This window comes from Mobula hypostoma, unplaced genomic scaffold (assembly GCF_963921235.1).
Source record: "Mobula hypostoma unplaced genomic scaffold, sMobHyp1.1 scaffold_67, whole genome shotgun sequence".
NCBI classification, from domain to species: domain Eukaryota; kingdom Metazoa; phylum Chordata; class Chondrichthyes; order Myliobatiformes; family Myliobatidae; genus Mobula; species Mobula hypostoma.
In genome coordinates, this window is record NW_026948177.1 from 416,250 (window position 1) to 438,749 (window position 22,500).

Below are 22,500 nucleotides of genomic sequence, written 5' to 3' on the forward strand. Positions count from 1 at the left end.
GGTGTATCAGAGTGTCACGGTGAGGGTGTATCAGAGTGTCACGGTGGGGGTGTATCAGAGTGTCACGGTGAGGGTGTATCAGAGTGTCACGGTGAGGGCGTATCAGAGTGTCACGGTGTGGGTGTATCAGAGTGTCACGGTGAGGGTGTATCAGTGTGTCACGGTGAGGGTGTATCTACAGTGTGTTAGTACGGTGAGGGTGTATCAGTGTGTCACGGTGAGGGTGTATCAGAGTGTGTACGGTGTGGGTGTATCAGAGTGTCACGGTGAGGGTGTATCAGAGTGTCACGGAGGGTGTAGGGGTGTATCAGAGTGTCACGGTGAGGGTGTATCAGAGTGTCACGGTGAGGGTGTATCGTGCATGGGGGTGTATCAGAGTGTCACGGTGAGGGTGTATCTGGGTGTCACGTGGGGGTGTATCAGAGTGTCACGGTGAGGGTGTATCAGTGTGTCACGGTGAGGGTGTATCATCAGGTGAGGGTGTATCAGTGTCGGGGGTGTATCAGGTTCACGGTGAGGGTGATCAGAGTGTCACGGTGAGGGGTATCAGAGTGTCACGGTGAGGGTGTATCAGAGTGTCACGGTGGGGGTGTATCAGAGTGTCACGGTGAGGGTGTATCAGTGTGTCAGGGTGAGGGTGTATGAGAGAGTCACGGTGAGGGTGTATCAGCGTGTCACGGTGAGGGTGAATCAGAGTGTCACGGTGTGGGTGTATCAGAGTGGTGGGGTGTATCAGGTGTACGGTGAGGGGTGTATCAGAGGTGTTCACGGTGGGGTGTATCAGGTGTCCGGTGAGGGTGTATGTCAGATCAGTGTGTCACGGTGAGGGTGTATCAGATTACGTGTCACGGTGAGGGTGTATCAGAGTGTCACGGTGGGGTGTATCAGAGTGTCACGGTGTACGGGTGTATCAGAGTGTCACGGTGAGGGTGTATCAGAGTGTCACGGTGAGGGTGTATCAGGTGTGACGTGGGGTGTATCAGAGTGTCACGGTGGGGGTGTATCAGAGTGTCACGGTGAGGGTGTATCTGGGTCTCACGGTGAGGGTGTATCAGTGTGTCACGGTGAGGGTGTATCAGTGTGTCACGGTGAGGGTGTATCAGAGTGTCACGGTGAGGGTGTATCAGAGTGTCACGGTGAGGGTGTATCAGAGTTCACGTGGGTGTATCACAGGTGAGGGTGTATCAGTGTGTCACGTGTGAGGTGTGTATCAGAGTGTCACGGTGGGGGTGTATCAGAGTGTCACAGGTGGGGTGTATCAGAGTGTCACGGTGAGGGTGTATCTGAGTCTCACGGTGAGGGTGTATCTGGGTCTACGGTGGGGGGTGTATCAGTGTGTCACGGTGGGGGTGTATCAGAGTGTCACGGTGAGGGTGTATCAGTGTGTTACGGTGGGTTATATCAGAGTGTCACGGTGAGGGTGTATCAGAGTGTCACGGTGAGGGTGTATCAGTGTGTCACGGTGAGGGTGTATCAGTGTGTCTGGGTCTCACGGTGAGGGTGTATCAGTGTGTCACGGTGGGGGTGTATCAGAGTGTCACGGTGAGGGTGTATCAGTGTGTTACATCAGGTGAGGGTGTATCAGAGTGTCACGGTGAGGGTGTATCAGCGTGTCACAGTGGGGGTGTATCAGAGTGTCACGGTGAGGGTGTATCAGTGTGTCACGGTGAGGGTGTATCAGAGTGTGACAGTGAGGGTGTATCAGAGTATCACGGTGGGGGTGTATCAGAGTGTCACGGTGAGGGTGTATCAGAGTGTGACAGTGAGGGTGTATCAGAGTGTCACGGTGAGGGTGTATCAGTGTGTCACGGTGGGGTGTATCTGGGTCTCACGGTGAGGGTGTATCTGAGTCTCACGGTGAGGGTGTATCAGTGTGTTACGGTGGGTTATATCAGAGTGTCACGGTGGGGGTGTATCAGAGTGTCACGGTGAGGGTGTATCAGTGTGTCACGGTGAGGGTGTATCTGGGTCTCACGGTGGGGGTGTATCAGAGTGTCACGGTGATGGAGTATCAGAGTGTGACGGTGGGGTGTATCAGAATGTCACGGTGAGGGTGTATCAGTGTGTTACGGTGGGTTATATCAGAGTGTCACGGTGAGGGTGTATCAGAGTGTCACGGTGGGGGTGTATCAGAGTGTCACGGTGAAGGTGTATCAGTGTGTCACGGTGAGGCTGTATCTGGGTCTCACGGTGAGGGTGTATCAGTGTGTCACGGTGAGGGTGTATCAGTGTGTCACGGTGGGGGTGTATCAGAGTGTCACGGTGAGGGTGTATCAGTGTGTCACGGTGAGGGTGTATCAGAGTGTCACGGTGAGGGTGTATCAGAGTGTGACAGTGGGGGCGTATCAGAGTTTGACGGTGAGGGTGTATCAGAGTGTCACGGTGAGGGTGTATCAGTGTGTCACGGTGAGGCTGTATCTGGGTCTCACGGTGAGGGTGTATCAGTGTGTCACGGTGAGGGTGTATCAGAGGGTGACAGTGAGGGTGTATCAGAGTATCACGGTGGGGGTGTATCAGAGTGTCACGGTGAGGGTGTATCAGAGTGTGACAGTGAGGGTGTATCAGAGTGTCACGGTGAGGGTGTATCAGTGTGTCACGGTGGGGTGTATCTGGGTCTCACGGTGAGGGTGTATCAGTGTGTTACGGTGGGTTATATCAGAGTGTCACGGTGAGGGTGTATATGGGTCTCACGGTGAGGGTGTATCAGAGTGTCACGGTGAGGGTGTATCAGTGTGTCACGGTGAGGGTGTATCTGGGTCTCACGGTGAGGGTGTATCAGTGTGTTACAGTGGGTTATATCAGAGTGTCACGGTGGGGGTGTATCAGAGTGTCACGGTGAGGGTGTATCTGGGTCTCACGGTGAGGGTGTATCAGTGTGTTACGGTGGGTTGTATCAGTGTGTCACGGTGGGGTGTATCTGGGTCTCACGGTGGGGGTGTATCAGAGTGTGACGGTGAGGGTGTATCAGAGTGTGACAGTGAGGGTGTATCAGAGTGTCACAGTGGGGTGTATCTGGGTCTCACGGTGGGGTGTATCTGGGTCTCACGGTGAGGGTGTATCAGTGTGTCACGGTGAGGGTGTATCTGGGTCTCACGGTGAGGGTGTATCAGAGTGTCACGGTGGGGGTGTATCAGAGTGTCACGGTGAGGGTGTGTCTGAGAGTGTCACGGTGAGGGCGTATTACACTGTCACGGTGTGGGTGTATCAGTGTGTCACGGTGAGGGTGTATCAGAGTGTGACAGTGTGGGTGTATCAGAGTGTCACAGTGGGGGTGTATCAGAGTGTCACGGTGGGGGTGTATCAGAGTGTCACGGTGAGGGTGTGTCTGAGAGTGTCACGGTGAGGGCGTATTACACTGTCACGGTGTGGGTGTATCAGTGTGTCACGGTGAGGGTGTATCAGAATGTCACGGTGAGGGTGTATCAGCGTGTCACAGTGTATCAGCGTGTCACGGTGTGGGTGTATCAGAGTATCACAGTGAGGGTGTATCAGAGTGTCACAGTGAGTGTGTATCAGAGTGTGACAGTGGGGGTGTATCAGAGTGTCACGGTGAGGTTGTATGAGTGTGTCACGGTGGGGCGTATCAGAGTGTGACAGTGGGGGCGTATCAGAGTGTGGCGGTGAGGGTGTATCAGAGTGTGACAGTGGGGGCGTATCAGAGTGTCACGGTGAGTGTGTATCAGAGTGTGACAGTGGGGGTGTATCAGAGTGTCACGGTGTAGGTGTATCAGTCTGTCACGGTGTGGATGTATCAGAGAGTCACGGTGAGGGTGTATCAGAGTGTGACAGTGGGGGCGTATCAGAGTGTGACGGTGAGGGTGTATCAGAGTGTGACAGTGGGGGCGTATCAGAGTGTCACGGTGAGGGTGTATCAGAGTGTCACGGTGAGGGTGTATCAGTGTTTGACAGTGGGGGTATATCAGAGAGTCACGGTGAGGGTGTACCAGTGTGTCACGGTGAGGGTGTATCTGGGTCTCACGGTGAGGGTGTATCAGTGTGCTATGGTGGGTTATATCAGAGTGTCACGGTGAGGGTGTATCAGAGTGTTACGGTGGGGGTGTATCAGAGTGTCACGGTGAGGGTGTATCAGTGTGTCACGGTGAGGGTGTATCTGGGTCTCACAGTGAGGGTGTATCAGTGTGTTACGGTGGGTTATATCAGAGTGTCACGGTGAGGGTGTATCAGAGTGTCACGGTGGGGGTGTATCAGAGTGTCACGGTGAGGGTGTATCAGTGTGTCACGGTGAGGCTGTATCTGGGTCTCACGGTGAGGGTGTATCAGTGTGTCACGGTGGGGGTGTATCAGAGTGTCACGGTGAGGGTGTATCAGTGTGTCACGGTGAGGGTGTATCAGAGTGTGACAGTGAGGGTGTATCAGAGTATCACGGTGGGGGTGTATCAGAGTGTCACGGTGAGGGTGTATCAGAGTGTGACAGTGAGGGTGTATCAGTGTCACGGTGGGGTGTATCTGGGTCTCACGGTGAGGGTGTATCTGGGTCTCACGGTGAGGGTGTTTCAGTGTGTTATGGTGGGTTATATCAGAGTGTCACCGTGGGGGTGTATCAGAGTGTCACGGTGAGGGTGTATCAGTGTGTCACGGTGGGGTGTATCAGTGTGTCATGGTGCGGGTGTATCTGGGTCTCACGGTGAGGGTGTATCAGTGTGTTACGGTGGGTTATGTCAGAGTGTCACGGTGGGGGTGTATCAGAGTGTCACGGTGAGGGTGTATCAGTGTGTCACGGTGGGGTGTATCTGGGTCTCACGGTGGGGGTGTAACAGAATGTCACGGTGAGGGTGTATCAGTGTGTCACGGAGAGGGTGTATCTGGGTCTCACGGTGAGGGTGTATCAGGGTGTCACGGTGAGGGTGTATCAGTGTGTTACGGTGGGTTATATCAGAGTGTCACGGTGGGGGTGTATCAGAGTGTCACGGTGAGGGTGTATCAGAGTGTCACGGTGAGGGTGTATCTGGGTCTCACGGTGAGGGTGTATCAGTGTGTTACGGTGGGTTGTATCAGTGTGTCACGGTGGGGTGTATCTGGGTCTCACGGTGGGGGTGTATCAGAGTGTCACGGTGAGGGTGTACCTGGGTCTCATGGTGAGGGTATATCAGAGTGTCACGGTGGGGGTGTATCAGTGTGTCACGGTGGGGGTGTATCAGAGTGTGACGGTGAGGAAGTATCAGAGTGTCACGGTGGGGTGTATCTGGGTCTCACGGTGGAGGTGTATCAGAGTGTCACGGTGAGGGTGTATCAGTGTGTCACGGTGAGGGTGTATCTGGGTCTCACGGTGAGGGTGTATCAGTGTGTCACGGTGAGGGTGTATCAGAGTGTGACAGTGTGCGTGTATCAGAGTGTCACAGTGGGGGTGTATCAGAGTGTCACGGTGGGGGTGTATCAGAGTGTCACGGTGAGGGTGTGTCTGAGAGTGTCACCGTGAGGGCGTATTACACTGTCACGGTGTGGGTGTATCAGTGTGTCACGGTGAGGGTGTATCAGAATGTCACGGTGAGGGTGTATCAGAATGTCACGGTGTGGGTGTATCAGCGTGTCACGGTGAGTGTGTATCAGTGTGTCACGGTGAGGGTGTATCAGAATGTCACGGTGAGGGTGTATCAGAATGTCACGGTGAGGGTGTATCAGCGTGTCACGGTGTGGGTGTTTCAGCGTGTCACGGTGTGGGTGTATCAGAATGTCACGGTGTGGGTGTATCAGCGTGTCACGGTGTGGGTGTATCAGAGTATCACGGTGAGGGTGTATCAGAGTGTCACGGTGAGGGTGTATCAGAGTGTGACAGTGGGGGTGTATCAGTGTGTCACGGTGAGGTTGTATGACTGTGTCACGGTGGGGCGTATCAGAGTGTGACAGTGGGGGCGTATCAGAGTGTGGCGGTGAGGGTGTATCAGAGTGTGACAGTGGGGGCGTATCAGAGTGTCACGGTGAGGGTGTATCAGAGTGTGACAGTGGGGGTGTATCAGAGTGTCACGGTGTAGGTGTATCAGTCTGTCACGGTGTGGATGTATCAGAGAGTCACGGTGAGGGTGTATCAGAGTTTGACAGTGGGGGCGTATCAGAGTGTGACGGTGAGGGTGTATCAGAGTGTGACAGTGGGGGCGTATCAGAGTGTCACGGTGAGGGTGTATCAGAGTGTCACGGTGTGGGTTTATCAGCGTGTGACAGTGGGGGCGTATCAGAGTGTGACAGTGAGGGTGTATCAGAGTGTCACGGTGTGGTTGTATCAGAGTGTCACAGTGAGGGTGTATCAGAGTGTCACGGTGAGGGTGTATCTGGGTCTCACGGTGGGGGTGTATCAGTGTGTTACGGTGGGTTGTATCAGTGTGTCATGGTGGGGTGTATCTGGGTCTCACGGTGGGGGTGTATCAGAGTGTGACGGTGAGGAGGTATCAGAGTGTCACGGTGGGGTGTATCTGGGTCTCACGGTGGGGTGTATCTGGGTCTCACGGTGAGGGCGTATCAGAGTGTCACGGTGGGGGTGTATCAGTCAGTCACGGTGTGGGTGTATCAGTCTGTCACGGCGTGGTTGTATCAGTGTGTGACGGTGGGGGTGTATCAGAGTGTCACGGTGAGGGTGTATCAGTCTGTCACGGTGATGGAGTATCAGAGTGTGACAGTGAGGGTGTATCAGAGTGTCACGGTGAGGGTGTATCAGAGTGTGACGGTGAGGGTGTATCAGAGTGTCACGGTGGGGGTGTATCAGAGTGTCACGGTGAGGGTGTATCAGAGTGTCACGGTGTGGGTGTATCAGTGTGTCACTGTGTGGGTGTATCAGTGTGTCACGGTGTGGGTGTATCAGAGTGTCACGGTGAGGGTGTATCTGTGTGTCACGGTGTGGGTGTATCAGTGTGTCACGGTGTGGGTGTATCAGAGTATCACGGTGGGGGTGTATCAGTGTGTCACGGTGTGGGTGTATCAGAGTGTCACGGTGAGGGTGTATCAGTGTGTAACGGTGGGGTGTATCTGGGTCTCATGGTGAGGGTATATCAGAGTGTCACGGTGAGGGTGTATCAGAGTGTGACAGTGGGGGTATATCAGAGTGTCACGGTGAGGGTGTATCAGAGTGTGACAGTGAGGGTGTATCAGTGTGTCACGGTGAGGGTATATCTGGGTCTCACGGTGGGGGTGTATCAGAGTGTCACGGTGAGGGTGTATCTGGGTCTCACGGTGGGGTGTATCAGAGTGTCACGGTGAGGGTGTATCAGAGTATCACGGTCGGGGTGTATCAGAGTGTCACGGTGAGGGTGTATCAGAGTGTCACGGTGTGGGTGTATCAGTGTGTCACGGTGTGGGTGTATCAGAGTGTCACGGTGAGGGTGTATCAGTGTGTAACGGTGGGGTGTATCTGGGTCTCATGGTGAGGGTGTATCAGAGTGTCACGGTGAGGGTGTATCAGTGTGTCACGGTGAGGGTGTATCAGAGTGTCACGGTGAGGGTGTATCAGAGTGTGACAGTGGGGGTGTATCAGAGTGTCACGGTGAGGGTGTATCAGAGTGTGACAGTGAGGGTGTATCAGTGTGTCACGGTGAGGGTATATCTGGGTCTCACGGTGGGGGTGTATCAGAGTGTCACGGTGAGGGTGTATCTGGGTCTCACGGTGGGGTGTATCAGAGTGTTACGGTGAGGGTGTATCAGTGTGTTACGGTGAGGGTGTATCTGGGTCTCACAGTGGGGGTGTATCAGAGTGTCACGGTGGGGGTGTATCAGAGTGTCACGGTGAGGGTGTATCAGTGTGTCACGGTGGGGTGTATCTGGGTCTCACGGTGGGGGTGTATCAGAGTGTCACGGTGAGGGTATATCAGAGTGTCACTGTGAGGGGTGTATCAGAGTGTCACGGTGGGGGTGAGTGTCACGGTGGGTTGTATCAGAGTGTGACGGTGAGGGTGTATCAGTGTGTTACGGTGAGGGTGTATCTGGGTCTCACGGTGAGGGGTGTATCAGAGTGTCACAGTGGGGTGTATCAGAGTGTGACGGTGGGGTGTATCAGAGTGTCACAGTGAGGGTGTATCAGAGTGTCACGGTGAGGGTGTATCAGAGTGTCACGGTGTGGGTGTATCGGAGTGTCACGGTGAGGGTGTATCAGAGTGTCACGGTGAGGGTGTATCAGTGTGTGACAGTGGGGGTATAACAGAGTGTCACGGTGGGGGTGTATCAGAGTGTCACGGTGAGGGTGTATCAGTGTGTCACGGTGAGGGTGTATCTGGGTCTCACGGTGAGGGTGTATCAGTGTGTTACGGTGGGTTATATCAGAGTGTCACGGTGAGGGTGTATCAGAGTGTCACGGTGGGGGTGTATCAGAGTGTCACGGTGAGGGTGTATCAGTGTGTCACGGTGAGGGTGTATCTGGGTCTCACGGTGAGGGTGTATCAGTGTGTTACGGTGGGTTATATCAGAGTGTCACGGTGAGGGTGTATCAGAGTGTCACGGTGGGGGTGTATCAGAGTGTCACGGTGAGGGTGTATCAGTGTGTCACGGTGAGGCTGTATCTGGGTCTCACGGTGAGGGTGTATCAGTGTGTCACGGTGAGGGTGTATCTGGGTGTCACGGTGAGGGTGTATCAGTGTGTCACGGTGAGGGTGTATCAGAGTGTGACAGTGAGGGTGTATCAGAGTGTCACGGTGGGGGTGTATCAGAGTGTCACGGTGAGGGTGTATGAGAGTGTGACAGTGAGGGTGTATCAGTGTCACGGTGGGGTGTATCTGGGTCTCACGGTGAGGGTGTATCTGGGTCTCACAGTGAGGGTGTTTCAGTGTGTTATGGTGGGTTATATCAGAGTGTCACGGTGGGGGTGTATCAGAGTGTCACGGTGAGGGTGTATCAGTGTGTCACGGTGGGGTGTATCAGTGTGTCACGGTGAGGGTGTATCTGGGTCTCATGGTGAGGGTGTATCAGTGTGTTACGGTGGGTTATATCAGAGTGTCACGGTGGGGGTGTATCAGCGTGTCACGGTGAGGGTGTATCAGAGTGTCACGGTGGGTTGTATCAGTGTGTCACGGTGGGGTGTATCTGGGTCTCACGGTGGGGGTGTATCAGAGTGTCACGGTGAGGGTGTATCTGGGTCTAACGGTGAGGGTGTATCTGGGTCTCACGGTGGGGGTGTATCAGAGTGTCACGGTGAGGGTGTATCTGGGTCTCACGGTGAGGGTATATCAGAGTGTCACGGTGAGGGTGTATCAGAGTGTCACGGTGGGGGTGTATCAGGGTGTCACGGTGGGTTGTATCAGAGTGTGACGGTGAGGGTGTATCAGTGTGTTACGGTGAGGGTGTATCTGGGTCTCACGGTGAGGGGTGTATCAGAGTGTCACAGTGAGGGTGTATCAGAGTGTCACGGTGAGGGTGTATCTGGGTCTCACGGTGAGGGTGTATCAGTGTGTTACGGTGGGTTGTATCAGTGTGTCACGGTGGGGTGTATCTGGGTCTCACGGTGGGGGTGTATCAGAGTGTCACGGTGAGGGTGTACCTGGGTCTCATGGTGAGGGTATATCAGAGTGTCACGGTGGGGGTGTATCAGTGTGTCACGGTGGGGGTGTATCAGAGTGTGACGGTGAGGAAGTATCAGAGTGTCACGGTGGGGTGTATCTGGGTCTCACGGTGGAGGTGTATCAGAGTGTCACGGTGAGGGTGTATCAGTGTGTCACGGTGAGGGTGTATCTGGGTCTCACGGTGAGGGTGTATCAGTGTGTCACGGTGAGGGTGTATCAGAGTGTGACAGTGTGCGTGTATCAGAGTGTCACAGTGGGGGTGTATCAGAGTGTCACGGTGGGGGTGTATCAGAGTGTCACGGTGAGGGTGTGTCTGAGAGTGTCACCGTGAGGGCGTATTACACTGTCACGGTGTGGGTGTATCAGTGTGTCACGGTGAGGGTGTATCAGAATGTCACGGTGAGGGTGTATCAGCGTGTCATGGTGTGGGTGTATCAGCGTGTCACGGTGAGTGTGTATCTGTGTGTCACGGTGAGGGTGTATCAGAATGTCACGGTGAGGGTGTATCAGAGTGTCACGGTGAGGGTGTATCAGCGTGTCACGGTGTGGGTGTTTCAGCGTGTCACGGTGTGGGTGTATCAGAATGTCACGGTGTGGGTGTATCAGCGTGTCACGGTGTGGGTGTATCAGAGTATCACGGTGAGGGTGTATCAGAGTGTCACGGTGAGGGTGTATCAGAGTGTGACAGTGGGGGTGTATCAGTGTGTCACGGTGAGGTTGTATGACTGTGTCACGGTGGGGCGTATCAGAGTGTGACAGTGGGGGCGTATCAGAGTGTGGCGGTGAGGGTGTATCAGAGTGTGACAGTGGGGGCGTATCAGAGTGTCACGGTGAGGGTGTATCAGAGTGTGACAGTGGGGGTGTATCAGAGTGTCACGGTGTAGGTGTATCAGTCTGTCACGGTGTGGATGTATCAGAGAGTCACGGTGAGGGTGTATCAGAGTTTGACAGTGGGGGCGTATCAGAGTGTGACGGTGAGGGTGTATCAGAGTGTGACAGTGGGGGCGTATCAGAGTGTCACGGTGAGGGTGTATCAGAGTGTCACGGTGTGGGTTTATCAGCGTGTGACAGTGGGGGCGTATCAGAGTGTGACAGTGAGGGTGTATCAGAGTGTCACGGTGTGGTTGTATCAGAGTGTCACAGTGAGGGTGTATCAGAGTGTCACGGTGAGGGTGTATCTGGGTCTCACGGTGGGGGTGTATCAGTGTGTTACGGTGGGTTGTATCAGTGTGTCATGGTGGGGTGTATCTGGGTCTCACGGTGGGGGTGTATCAGAGTGTGACGGTGAGGAGGTATCAGAGTGTCACGGTGGGGTGTATCTGGGTCTCACGGTGGGGTGTATCTGGGTCTCACGGTGAGGGCGTATCAGAGTGTCACGGTGGGGGTGTATCAGTCAGTCACGGTGTGGGTGTATCAGTCTGTCACGGCGTGGTTGTATCAGAGTGTGACGGTGGGGGTGTATCAGAGTGTCACGGTGAGGGTGTATCAGTCTGTCACGGTGATGGAGTATCAGAGTGTGACAGTGAGGGTGTATCAGAGTGTCACGGTGAGGGTGTATCAGAGTGTGACGGTGAGGGTGTATCAGAGTGTCACGGTGGGGGTGTATCAGAGTGTCACGGTGAGGGTGTATCAGAGTGTCACGGTGTGGGTGTATCAGTGTGTCACAGTGTGGGTGTATCAGTGTGTCACGGTGTGGGTGTATCAGAGTGTCACGGTGAGGGTGTATCTTTGTGTCACGGTGTGGGTGTATCAGTGTGTCACGGTGTGGGTGTATCAGAGTATCACGGTGGGGGTGTATCAGTGTGTCACGGTGTGGGTGTATCAGAGTGTCACGGTGAGGGTGTATCAGTGTGTAACGGTGGGGTGTATCTGGGTCTCATGGTGAGGGTATATCAGAGTGTCACGGTGAGGGTGTATCAGAGTGTGACAGTGGGGGTATATCAGAGTGTCACGGTGAGGGTGTATCAGAGTGTGACAGTGAGGGTGTATCAGTGTGTCACGGTGAGGGTATATCTGGGTCTCACGGTGGGGGTGTATCAGAGTGTCACGGTGAGGGTGTATCTGGGTCTCACGGTGGGGTGTATCAGAGTGTCACGGTGAGGGTGTATCAGAGTATCACGGTCGGGGTGTATCAGAGTGTCACGGTGAGGGTGTATCAGAGTGTCACGGTGTGGGTGTATCAGTGTGTCACGGTGTGGGTGTATCAGAGTGTCACGGTGAGGGTGTATCAGTGTGTAACGGTGGGGTGTATCTGGGTCTCATGGTGAGGGTGTATCAGAGTGTCACGGTGAGGGTGTATCAGTGTGTCACGGTGAGGGTGTATCAGAGTGTCACGGTGAGGGTGTATCAGAGTGTGACAGTGGGGGTGTATCAGAGTGTCACGGTGAGGGTGTATCAGAGTGTGACAGTGAGGGTGTATCAGTGTGTCACGGTGAGGGTATATCTGGGTCTCACGGTGGGGGTGTATCAGAGTGTCACGGTGAGGGTGTATCTGGGTCTCACGGTGGGGTGTATCAGAGTGTTACGGTGAGGGTGTATCAGTGTGTTACGGTGAGGGTGTATCTGGGTCTCACAGTGGGGGTGTATCAGAGTGTCACGGTGGGGGTGTATCAGAGTGTCACGGTGAGGGTGTATCAGTGTGTCACGGTGAGGGTGTATCTGGGTCTCACGGTGGGGGTGTATCAGAGTGTCACGGTGAGGGTATATCAGAGTGTCACTGTGAGGGGTGTATCAGAGTGTCACGGTGGGGGTGTATCAGGGTGTCACGGTGGGTTGTATCAGAGTGTGACGGTGAGGGTGTATCAGTGTGTTACGGTGAGGGTGTATCTGGGTCTCACGGTGAGGGGTGTATCAGAGTGTCACAGTGGGGTGTATCAGAGTGTGACGGTGGGGTGTATCAGAGTGTCACAGTGAGGGTGTATCAGAGTGTCATGGTGAGGGTGTATCAGAGTGTCACGGTGTGGGTGTATCGGAGTGTCACGGTGAGGGTGTATCAGAGTGTCACGGTGAGGGTGTATCAGTGTGTGACAGTGGGGGTATAACAGAGTGTCACGGTGGGGGTGTATCAGAGTGTCACGGTGAGGGTGTATCAGTGTGTCACGGTGAGGGTGTATCTGGGTCTCACGGTGAGGGTGTATCAGTGTGTTACGGTGGGTTATATCAGAGTGTCACGGTGAGGGTGTATCAGAGTGTCACGGTGGGGGTGTATCAGAGTGTCACGGTGAGGGTGTATCAGTGTGTCACGGTGAGGGTGTATCTGGGTCTCACGGTGAGGGTGTATCAGTGTGTTACGGTGGGTTATATCAGAGTGTCACGGTGAGGGTGTATCAGAGTGTCACGGTGGGGGTGTATCAGAGTGTCACGGTGAGGGTGTATCAGTGTGTCACGGTGAGGCTGTATCTGGGTCTCACGGTGAGGGTGTATCTGTGTGTCACGGTGGGGGTGTATCAGGGTGTCACGGTGAGGGTGTATCAGTGTGTCACGGTGAGGGTGTATCAGAGTGTGACAGTGAGGGTGTATCAGAGTATCACGGTGGGGGTGTATCAGAGTGTCACGGTGAGGGTGTATCAGAGTGTGACAGTGAGGGTGTATCAGTGTCACGGTGGGGTGTATCTGGGTCTCACGGTGAGGGTGTATCTGGGTCTCACGGTGAGGGTGTTTCAGTGTGTTATGGTGGGTTATATCAGAGTGTCACGGTGGGGGTGTATCAGAGTGTCACGGTGAGGGTGTATCAGTGTGTCACGGTGGGGTGTATCAGTGTGTCACGGTGAGGGTGTATCTGGGTCTCATGGTGAGGGTGTATCAGTGTGTTACGGTGGGTTATATCAGAGTGTCACGGTGGGGGTGTATCAGCGTGTCACGGTGAGGGTGTATCAGAGTGTCACGGTGGGTTGTATCAGTGTGTCACGGTGGGGTGTATCTGGGTCTCACGGTGGGGGTGTATCAGAGTGTCACGGTGAGGGTGTATCTGGGTCTAACGGTGAGGGTGTATCTGGGTCTCACGGTGGGGGTGTATCAGAGTGTCACGGTGAGGGTGTATCTGGGTCTCACGGTGAGGGTATATCAGAGTGTCACTGTGAGGGGTGTATCAGAGTGTCACGGTGGGGGTGTATCAGGGTGTCACGGTGGGTTGTATCAGAGTGTGACGGTGAGGGTGTATCAGTGTGTTACGGTGAGGGTGTATCTGGGTCTCACGGTGAGGGGTGTATCAGAGTGTCACAGTGAGGGTGTATCAGAGTGTCACGGTGAGGGTGTATCAGAGTGTCACGCTGTGGGTGTATCGGAGTGTCACGGTGAGGGTGTATCAGAGTGTCACGGTGAGGGTGTATCAGTGTGTGACAGTGGGGGTGTATCAGAGTGTCATGGTGAGGGTGTATCAGTGTGTCACGGTGGGGTGTATCAGTGTGTCACGGTGAGGGTGTATCTGGGTCTCACGGTGAGGGTGTATCAGTGTGTTACGGTGGGTTATATCAGAGTGTCACGGTGGGGGTGTATCAGAGTGTCACGGTGAGGGTGTATCAGTGTGTCACGGTGGGGTGTATCTGGGTCTCACGGTGGGGGTGTATCAGAATGTCACGGTGACGGTGTATCAGTGTGTCACGGTGAGGGTGTATCTGGGTCTCATGGTGAGGGTGTATCAGTGTGTTACGGTGGGTTATATCAGAGTGTCACGGTGGGGGTGTATCAGAGTGTCACGGTGAGGGTGTATCAGAGTGTCACGGTGGGTTGTATCAGTGTGTCACGGTGGGGTGTATCTGGGTCTCATGGTGGGGGTGTATCAGAGTGTCACGGTGAGGGTTTATCTGGGTCTCATGGTGAGGGTATATCAGAGTGTCATGGTGGGGGTGTATCAGTGTGTCACGGTGGGGGTGTATCAGAGTGTGACGGTGAGGAGGTATCAGAGTGTCACGGTGGGGTGTATCTGGGTCTCACGGTGGAGGTGTATCAGAGTGTCACGGTGAGGGTGTATCAGTGTGTCACGGTGAGGGTGTATCTGGGTCTCACGGTGAGGGTGTATCAGTGTGTCACGGTGAGGGTGTATCAGACTGTGACAGTGTGGGTGTATCAGAGTGTCACAGTGGGGGTGTATCAGAGTGTCACGGTGGGGGTGTATCAGAGTGTCACGGTGAGGGTGTGTCTGAGAGTGTCACGGTGAGGGCGTATTACACTGTCACGGTGTGGGTGTATCAGTGTGTCACGGTGAGGGTGTATCAGAATGTCACGGTGGGGTGTATCAGCGTGTCACGGTGAGGGTGTATCAGAGTGTCACGGTGAGTGTGTATCAGTGTGTCACGGTGAGGGTGTATCAGAATGTCACGGTGAGGGTGTATCAGCGTGTCACGGTGTGGGTGTATCAGCGTGTCACGGTGTGGGTGTATCAGAATGTCACGGTGAGGGTGTATCAGCGTGTCACGGTGTGGGTGTATCAGCGTGTCACGGTGTGGGTGTATCAGAGTATCACGGTGAGGGTGTATCAGAGTGTCACGGTGAGGGTGTATCAGAGTGTGACAGTGGGGGTGTATCAGAGTGTCACGGTGAGGTTGTATGAGTGTGTCACGGTGGGGCGTATCAGAGTGTGACAGTGGGGGCGTATCAGAGTGTGGCGGTGAGGGTGTATCAGAGTGTGACAGTGGGGGTGTATCAGAGTGTCACGGTGTAGGTGTATCAGTCTGTCACGGTGTGGATGTATCAGAGAGTCACGGTGAGGGTGTATCAGAGTGTGACAGTGAGGGTGTATCAGAGTGTGACAGTGGGGGCGTATCAGAGTGTCACGGTGAGGGTGTATCAGAGTGTCACGGTGTGGGTTTATCAGAGTGTGACAGTGGGGGCGTATCAGAGTGTGACAGTGAGGGTGTATCAGAGTGTCACGGTGTGGTTGTATCAGCGTGTCACAGTGAGGGTGTATCAGAGTGTCACGGTGAGGGTGTATCTGGGTCTCACGGTGGGGGTGTATCAGTGTGTTACGGTGGGTTGTATCAGTGTGTCATGGTGGTGTGTATCTGGGTCTCACGGTGGGGGTGTATCAGAGTGTGACGGTGAGGAGGTATCAGAGTGTCACGGTGGGGTGTATCTGGGTCTCACAGTGGGGTGTATCTGGGTCTCACGGTGAGGGCGTATCAGAGTGTCACGGTGGGGGTGTATCAGTCAGTCACGGTGTGGGTGTATCAGTCTGTCACGGCGTGGTTGTATCAGAGTGTGACGGTGGGGGTGTATCAGAGTGTCACGGTGAGGGTGTATCAGTCTGTCACGGTGATGGAGTATCAGAGTGTGACAGTGAGGGTGTATCAGAGTGTCACGGTGAGGGTGTATCAGAGTGTGACGGTGAGGGTGTATCAGAGTGTCACGGTGGGGGTGTATCAGAGTGTCACGGTGATGGTGTATCACAGTGTCATGGTGTGGGTGTATCAGTGTGTCACGGTGTGGGTGTATCAGAGTATCACGGTGGGGGTGTATCAGAGTGTCACGGTGAGGGTGTATCAGTGTGTAACGGTGGGGTGTATCTGGGTCTCATGGTGAGGGTATATCACAGTGTCACGGTGAGGGTGTATCAGAGTGTGACAGTGGGGGTGTATCAGAGTGTCACGGTGAGGGTGTATCAGAGTGTGACAGTGGGGGTGTATCAGTGTGTCACGGTGGGGGTGTATCAGTGTGTCACGGTGAGGGTATATCTGGGTCTCACGGTGGGGGTGTATCAGAGTGTCACGGTGAGGGTGTATCTGGGTCTCACGGTGGGGTGTATCAGAGTGTCACGGTGAGGGTGTATCAGTGTGTCACGGTGAGGGTGTATCTGGGTGTCACGGTGGGGTGTATCAGAGTGTCACGGTGAGGGTGCATCAGTGTGTCACGGTGAGGGTATATCTGGGTCTCACGGTGGGGGTGTATCATAGTGTCACGGTGAGGGTGTATCTGGGTCTCACGGTGGGGTGTATCAGAGTGTCACGGTGAGGGTGTATTAGAGTGTCACGGCGTGGGTGTATCAGTGTGTTACGGTGTGGGTGTATCAGAGTGTCACGGTGAGGGTGTATCAGAGTGTGACAGTGAGGGTGTATCAGTGTGCACGGTGAGGGTGTATCTGGGTATCACGGTGAGGGGTGTATCAGAGTGTCACGGTGAGGGTGTATCAGAGTGTCACGGTGAGGGTGTATCTGGGTCTCACGGTGGGGGTGTATCAGAGTGTGACAGTGAGGGTGTATCAGAGTGTCACGGTGAGGGTGTATCTGGGTCTCACGGTGGGGTGTATCAGAGTGTGACGGTGAGGGTGTATCAGTGTGTCACGGTGAGGGTGTATCAGTGTGTCACGGTGTGGATGTATCAGAGAGTCACGGTGAGGGTGTATCAGAGTGTCACGGTGAGGGTGTATCAGTGTGTCACGGTGAGGGTGTATCAGAGTGTCACGGTGAGGGTGTATCTGGGTCTCACGGTGAGGGTGTATCAGTGTGTCACGGTGGGGTGTATCTGGGTCTCACGGTGGGGGTGTATCAGAGTGTCACGGTGGGGGTGTATCAGTGTGTTACGGTGAGGGTGTATCTGGGTCTCACGGTGAGGGTGTATCTGGGTCTCACGGTGGGGGTGTATCAGAGTGTCACGGTGAGGGTATATCAGAGTGTCACGGTGAGGGGTTTATCAGAGTGTCACGGTGGGGGTGTATCAGGGTGTCACGGTGGGTTGTATCAGAGTGTGACGGTGAGGGTGTATCAGTGTGTTACGGTGAGGGTGTATCTGGGTCTCACGGTGAGGGGTGTATCAGAGTGTCACGGTGGGGTGTATCAAAGTGTGACGGTGGGGTGTATCAGAGTGTCACAGTGAGGGTGTATCAGAGTGTCACGGTGAGGGTGTATCTGGGTATCACGGTGAGGGGTGTATCAGAGTGTTACGGTGAGGGTGTATCAGAGTGTCACGGTGAGGTTGTATCAGAGTGTCACGGTGAGGGTGTATCTGGATCTCACGGTGGCGTGTAACAGAGTGTGACGGTGAGGGTGTATCAGTGTGTCACGGTGTGGTTGTATCAGAGTGTGACGGTGAGGGTGTATCAGTGTGTTACGGTGAGGGTGTATCTGGGTCTCACGGTGAAGGTGTATCTGGGTCTCACGGTGGGGGTGTATCAGAGTGTCAATGTGAGGGGTGTATCAGAGTGTCACGGTGGGGGTGTATCAGGGTGTCACGGTGGGTTGTATCAGAGTGTGAAAGTGCGGGTGTATCAGTGTGTTACGGTGAGGGTGTATCTGGGTCTCACGGTGAGGGGTGTATCAGAGTGTCACGGTGGGGTGCATCAGAGTGTGACGGTGGGGTGTATCAGAGTGTCACAGTGAGGGTGTATCAGAGTGTCACGGTGAGGGTGTATCAGTGTGTGACTGTGGGGGTATATCAGAGTGTCACGGTGGGGGTGTATCAGAGTGTCACGGTGAGGGTGTATCAGTGTGTCACGGTGAGGGTGTATCTGGGTCTCACGGTGAGGGTGTATCAGTGTGTTACGGTGGGTTATATCAGAGTGTCACGGTGAGGGTGTATCAGAGTGTCACGGTGAGGGTGTATCAGTGTGTCACGGTGAGGCTGTATCTGGGTCTCACAGTGTGGGTGTATCAGAGTGTCACGGTGAGGGTGTATCAGTGTGTCACGGTGAGGGTGTATCAGAGTGTGACAGTGAGGGTGTATCAGAGTATCACGGTGGGGGTGTATCAGAGTGTCACGGTGAGGGTGTATCAGAGTGTGACAGTGAGGGTGTATCAGTGTCACGGTGGGGTGTATCTGGGTCTCACGGTGAGGGTGTATCTGGGTCTCACGGTGAGGGTGTTTCAGTGTGTTATGGTGGGTTATATCAGAGTGTCACGGTGATGGAGTATCAGAGTGTGACGGTGGGGTGTATCAGAGTGTCACAGTGAGGGTGTATCAGAGTGTCACGGTGAGGGTGTATCAGTGTGTCACGGTGAGGGTGTATCAGTGTGTCACGGTGGGGTGTATCTGGGTCTCACGGTGGGGGTGTATCAGAGTGTCACGGTGAGGGTGTATCAGTGTGTCACGGTGAGGGTGTATCAGAGTGTCACGGTGAGGGTGTATCAGAGTGTCACGGTGAGGGTGTATCAGAATGTCACGGTGGGGCTGTATCTGGGTCTCACGGTGAGGGTGTATCAGAGTGTCACGGTGAGGGTGTATCAGAGTGTCACGGTGAGGGTGTATCAGAGTGTCACGGTGAGGGTGTATCAGAGTGTGACAGTGAGGGTGTATCAGTGTGTCACGGTGAGGGTGTATCTGGGTCTCACGGTGAGGGTGTATCAGAGTGTCACGGTGAGGGTGTATCTGGGTCTCACGGTGAGGGTGTATCAGAGTGTCACGGTGAGGGTGTATCAGAGTGTCACGGTGGGGGTGTATCAGAGTGTCACGGTGAGGGTGTATCAGAGTGTCACGGTGAGGGTGTATCAGTGTGTCACGGTGAGGGTGTATCAGAGTGTCACGGTGAGGGTGTATCAGTGTGTCACGGTGAGGGTGTATCTGGGTCTCATGGTGAGGGTGTATCAGAGTGTCACGGTGAGGGTGTATCAGTGTGTCACGGTGAGGGTGTATCAGAGTGTCACGGTGAGGGTGTATCAGAGTGTCACGGTGGGGGTGTATCAGAGTGTCACGGTGAGGGTGTATCAGAGTGTGACGGTGAGGGTGTATCAGTGTGTCACGGTGAGGGTGTATCTGGGTCTCACGGTGGGGGTGTATCAGAGTGTCACGGTGAGGGTGTATCTGGGTCTCACGGTGAGGGTGTATCAGAGTGTCACGGTGAGGGTGTATCAGTGTGTCACGGTGAGGGTGTATCAGAGTGTGACAGTGAGGGTGTATCAGAGTGTCACGGTGGGGGTGTATCAGAGTGTCACGGTGAGGGTGTATCAGTGTGTCACGGTGAGGGTGTATCTGGGTCTCACGGTGAGGGTGTATCAGAGTGTCACGGTGAGGGTGTATCAGAGTGTCACGGTGAGGGTGTATCTGGGTCTCACGGTGTGGGTGTATCAGAGTGTCACGGTGAGGGTGTATCAGTGTGTCACGGTGAGGGTGTATCTGGGTCTCACGGTGAGGGTGTATCAGTGTGTCACGGTGAGGGTGTATCAGAGTGTCACGGTGAGGGTGTATCTGGGTCTCACGGTGGGGGTGTATCAGAGTGTCACGGTGAGGGTGTATCAGAGTGTCACGGTGAGGGTGTATCAGAGTGCTGTCACGGTGATGGAGTATCAGAGTGTGACAGTGAGGGTGTATCAGAGTGTCACGGTGGGGGTGTATCAGAGTGTCACGGTGAGGGTGTATCTGGGTCTCACGGTGAGGGTGTATCAGTGTGTTACGGTGGGGGTGTATCAGAGTGTCACGGTGAGGGTGTATCAGAGTGTCACAGTGTGGGTGTATCAGAGTGTCACGGTGAGGGTGTATCAGAGTGTCACGGTGAGGGTGTATCAGTGTGTCACGGTGAGGGTGTATCTGGGTCTCACGGTGAGGGTGTATCAGAGTGTCACGGTGAGGGTGTATCAGAGTGTCACGGTGAGGGTGTATCAGAGTGTCACGGTGAGGGTGTATCAGAGTGTCACGGTGAGGGTGTATCAGAGTGTCACGGTGAGGGTGTATCAGAGTGTCACGGTGAGGGTGTATCAGAGTGTCACGGTGAGGGTGTATCAGAGTGTCACGGTGGGGGTGTATCAGAGTGTCACGGTGAGGGTGTATCAGAGTGTCACGGTGAGGGTGTATCAGAGTGTCACGGTGAGGGTGTATCAGAGTGTCACGGTGAGGGTGTATCTGGGTCTCACGGTGAGGGTGTATCAGAGTGTGACGGTGAGGGTGTATCAGTGTGTTACGGTGAGGGTGTATCTGGGTCTCACGGTGAGGGTGTATCTGGGTCTCACGGTGGGGGTGTATCAGAGAGTCACGGTGAGGGTATATCAGAGTGTGACGGTGAGGGTGTATCAGTGTGTCACGGTGAGGGTGTATCTGGGTCTCACGGTGAGGGTGTATCAGTGTGTTACGGTGGGTTATATCAGAGTGTCACGGTGGGGGTGTATCAGGGTGTCACGGTGGGGGTATATCAGAGTGTCACGGTGGGGGTGTATCAGAGTGTGACGGTGAGGGTGTATCAGTGTGTTACGGTGAGGGTGTATCTGGGTCTCACGGTGAGGGGTGTATCAGAGTGTCACGGTGGGGTGTATCAGAGTGTGACGGTGGGGTGTATCAGAGTGTCACAGTGAGGGTGTATCAGAGTGTCACGGTGAGGGGTGTATCAGAGTGTCACGGTGGGGTGTATCAGAGTGTGACGGTGGGGTGTATCAGAGTGTCACAGTGAGGGTGTATCAGAGTGTCACGGTGAGGGTGTATCAGAGTGTCACGGTGTGAGTGTATTGGAGTGTCACGGTGAGGGTGTATCAGAGTGTCACGGTGAGGGTGTATCAGTGTGTGACAGTGGGGGTGTATCAGCGTGTCACGGTGTGAGTGTATCAGAGTGTCACGGTGGGGGTATATCAGAGTGTCACAGTGAGGGTGTATCAGTGTGTCACGGTGGGGTGTATCTGGGTCTCACGGTGAGGGTGTATCAGCGTGTCACGGTGAGGGTGTATCAGAGTGTCACGGTGAGGGTGTATCTGGGTCTCACGGTGAGGGTGTGTCAGTGTGTCACGGTGCGTTATATCAGAGTGTCACGGTGGGGGTGTATCAGAGTGTCACGGTGGGGGTGTATCAGAGTGTCACGGTGAGGGTGTATCAGTGTGTCACGGTGGGGTGTATCTGGGTCTCACGGTGGGGGTGTATCAGAGTGTCACGGTGAGGGTGTATCAGTGTGTCACGGTGGGGTGTATCTGGGTCTCATGGTGAGGGTATATCAGAGTGTCACGGTGGGGGTGTATCAGTCTGTCATGGCGTGGGTGTATCAGGGTATCTCGACGAGGTTGTGTCAGAGGGTCAGTGTGGGGGTTTTCAGAGAGCCACACTGAGGGTGTGTCACCATGTGAATGTGGGTCGTTGCCCTGACGGGTGAGGGATGGCCGCGGGTATTTGCGGTATAACCCACTGTTCCTCACGCCCCCAGGGTGGGCCGAGCACTAACCAGGAGATGTGTCTGTCCTTCCTGATATACTACCCGCGGATGGAGCTCGTGTCCTGCATGAGCGAAGTTTCCCTGACCGACCTGGCCAAGGCCTTCAACCTGTCGGGGCTGAGGTATGTTGCACTCTTCTCCGTCTAATTATACCTCTCGTATACACCCCGTCCCGTCCACTCAGTCCTCTCCCTCCCCTATACTGCTGAGTGTCAAAGTTACCCGCTCACTCCCCTTTCCCCCTTTCCATCTCCATCACGCCCTCTCTCCCCGAAATCCCTTCCCGTCTCAGTCACCCCCTCCCTGCCCTACACCCCTTCCCGTGTCCGTCATCCCTCCCTCCCCGACACCCCTCCCCGTCTACCTCACCCCCTCCCTCCCCTACACCCCTCTCAGTCTCCATCACCCCTCCCTCCCCTACACTCCTTCCCGTCTCCGTCACCCCCTCTCCCGTACACCCCTCCCCGTCCCCGTCACCCCCTCCCTCCCCTACACCCCTCCCTGTCTCCGTCACCCCTCCCTCCCCTGCACCCCTTCCCGTCTCCGTCACCCCTTTCCTGCCCTACACCCCTCCCCGTCTCCGTCACCCCCTCCCTCCCCGTCTCCGTCACCCCCACCCTCCCCTACACCCCTCCCCGTCTACCTCACCCCCTCCCTCCCCTACACCCCTCCCCGTCTACCTCACCCCCTCCCTCCCCTACACCCCTTCCCGTCTCCGTCACCCTCTCCCTCTCCTACACCCCTCCCCGTCTCCGTCACCCCCTCCCTCCCCTACACCCCTCCCCGTCTCCGTCACCCCCTCACTCCCGTACACCCCTCCCTGTCCCCGTCACCCCTCCCTCCCCTACACCCCTCCCCGTCTCCGTCACCCCCTCTCTCCCCTACACCCCTCCCCGTCACCCCTCCCTCCCCTACACCCCTCCCCGTCTCCATCACCCCCTCACTCAAGTACACCCC

General features: G+C 55.1%; 1 protein-coding gene across 1 annotated transcript in view; it reads left to right on the forward strand.

Moving 5' to 3' along the window:
- Positions 1 to 22,500, forward strand: part of LOC134341442 (putative DBH-like monooxygenase protein 2) — a 73,049-nt gene that overhangs the window by 46,261 nt on the left and 4,288 nt on the right. The window contains exon 11 of the mRNA XM_063039297.1: positions 21,535 to 21,665. Within this exon, the coding sequence (XP_062895367.1) occupies positions 21,535 to 21,665 (131 nt within the window). The remainder of the gene's footprint in view (positions 1 to 21,534; positions 21,666 to 22,500) is intronic.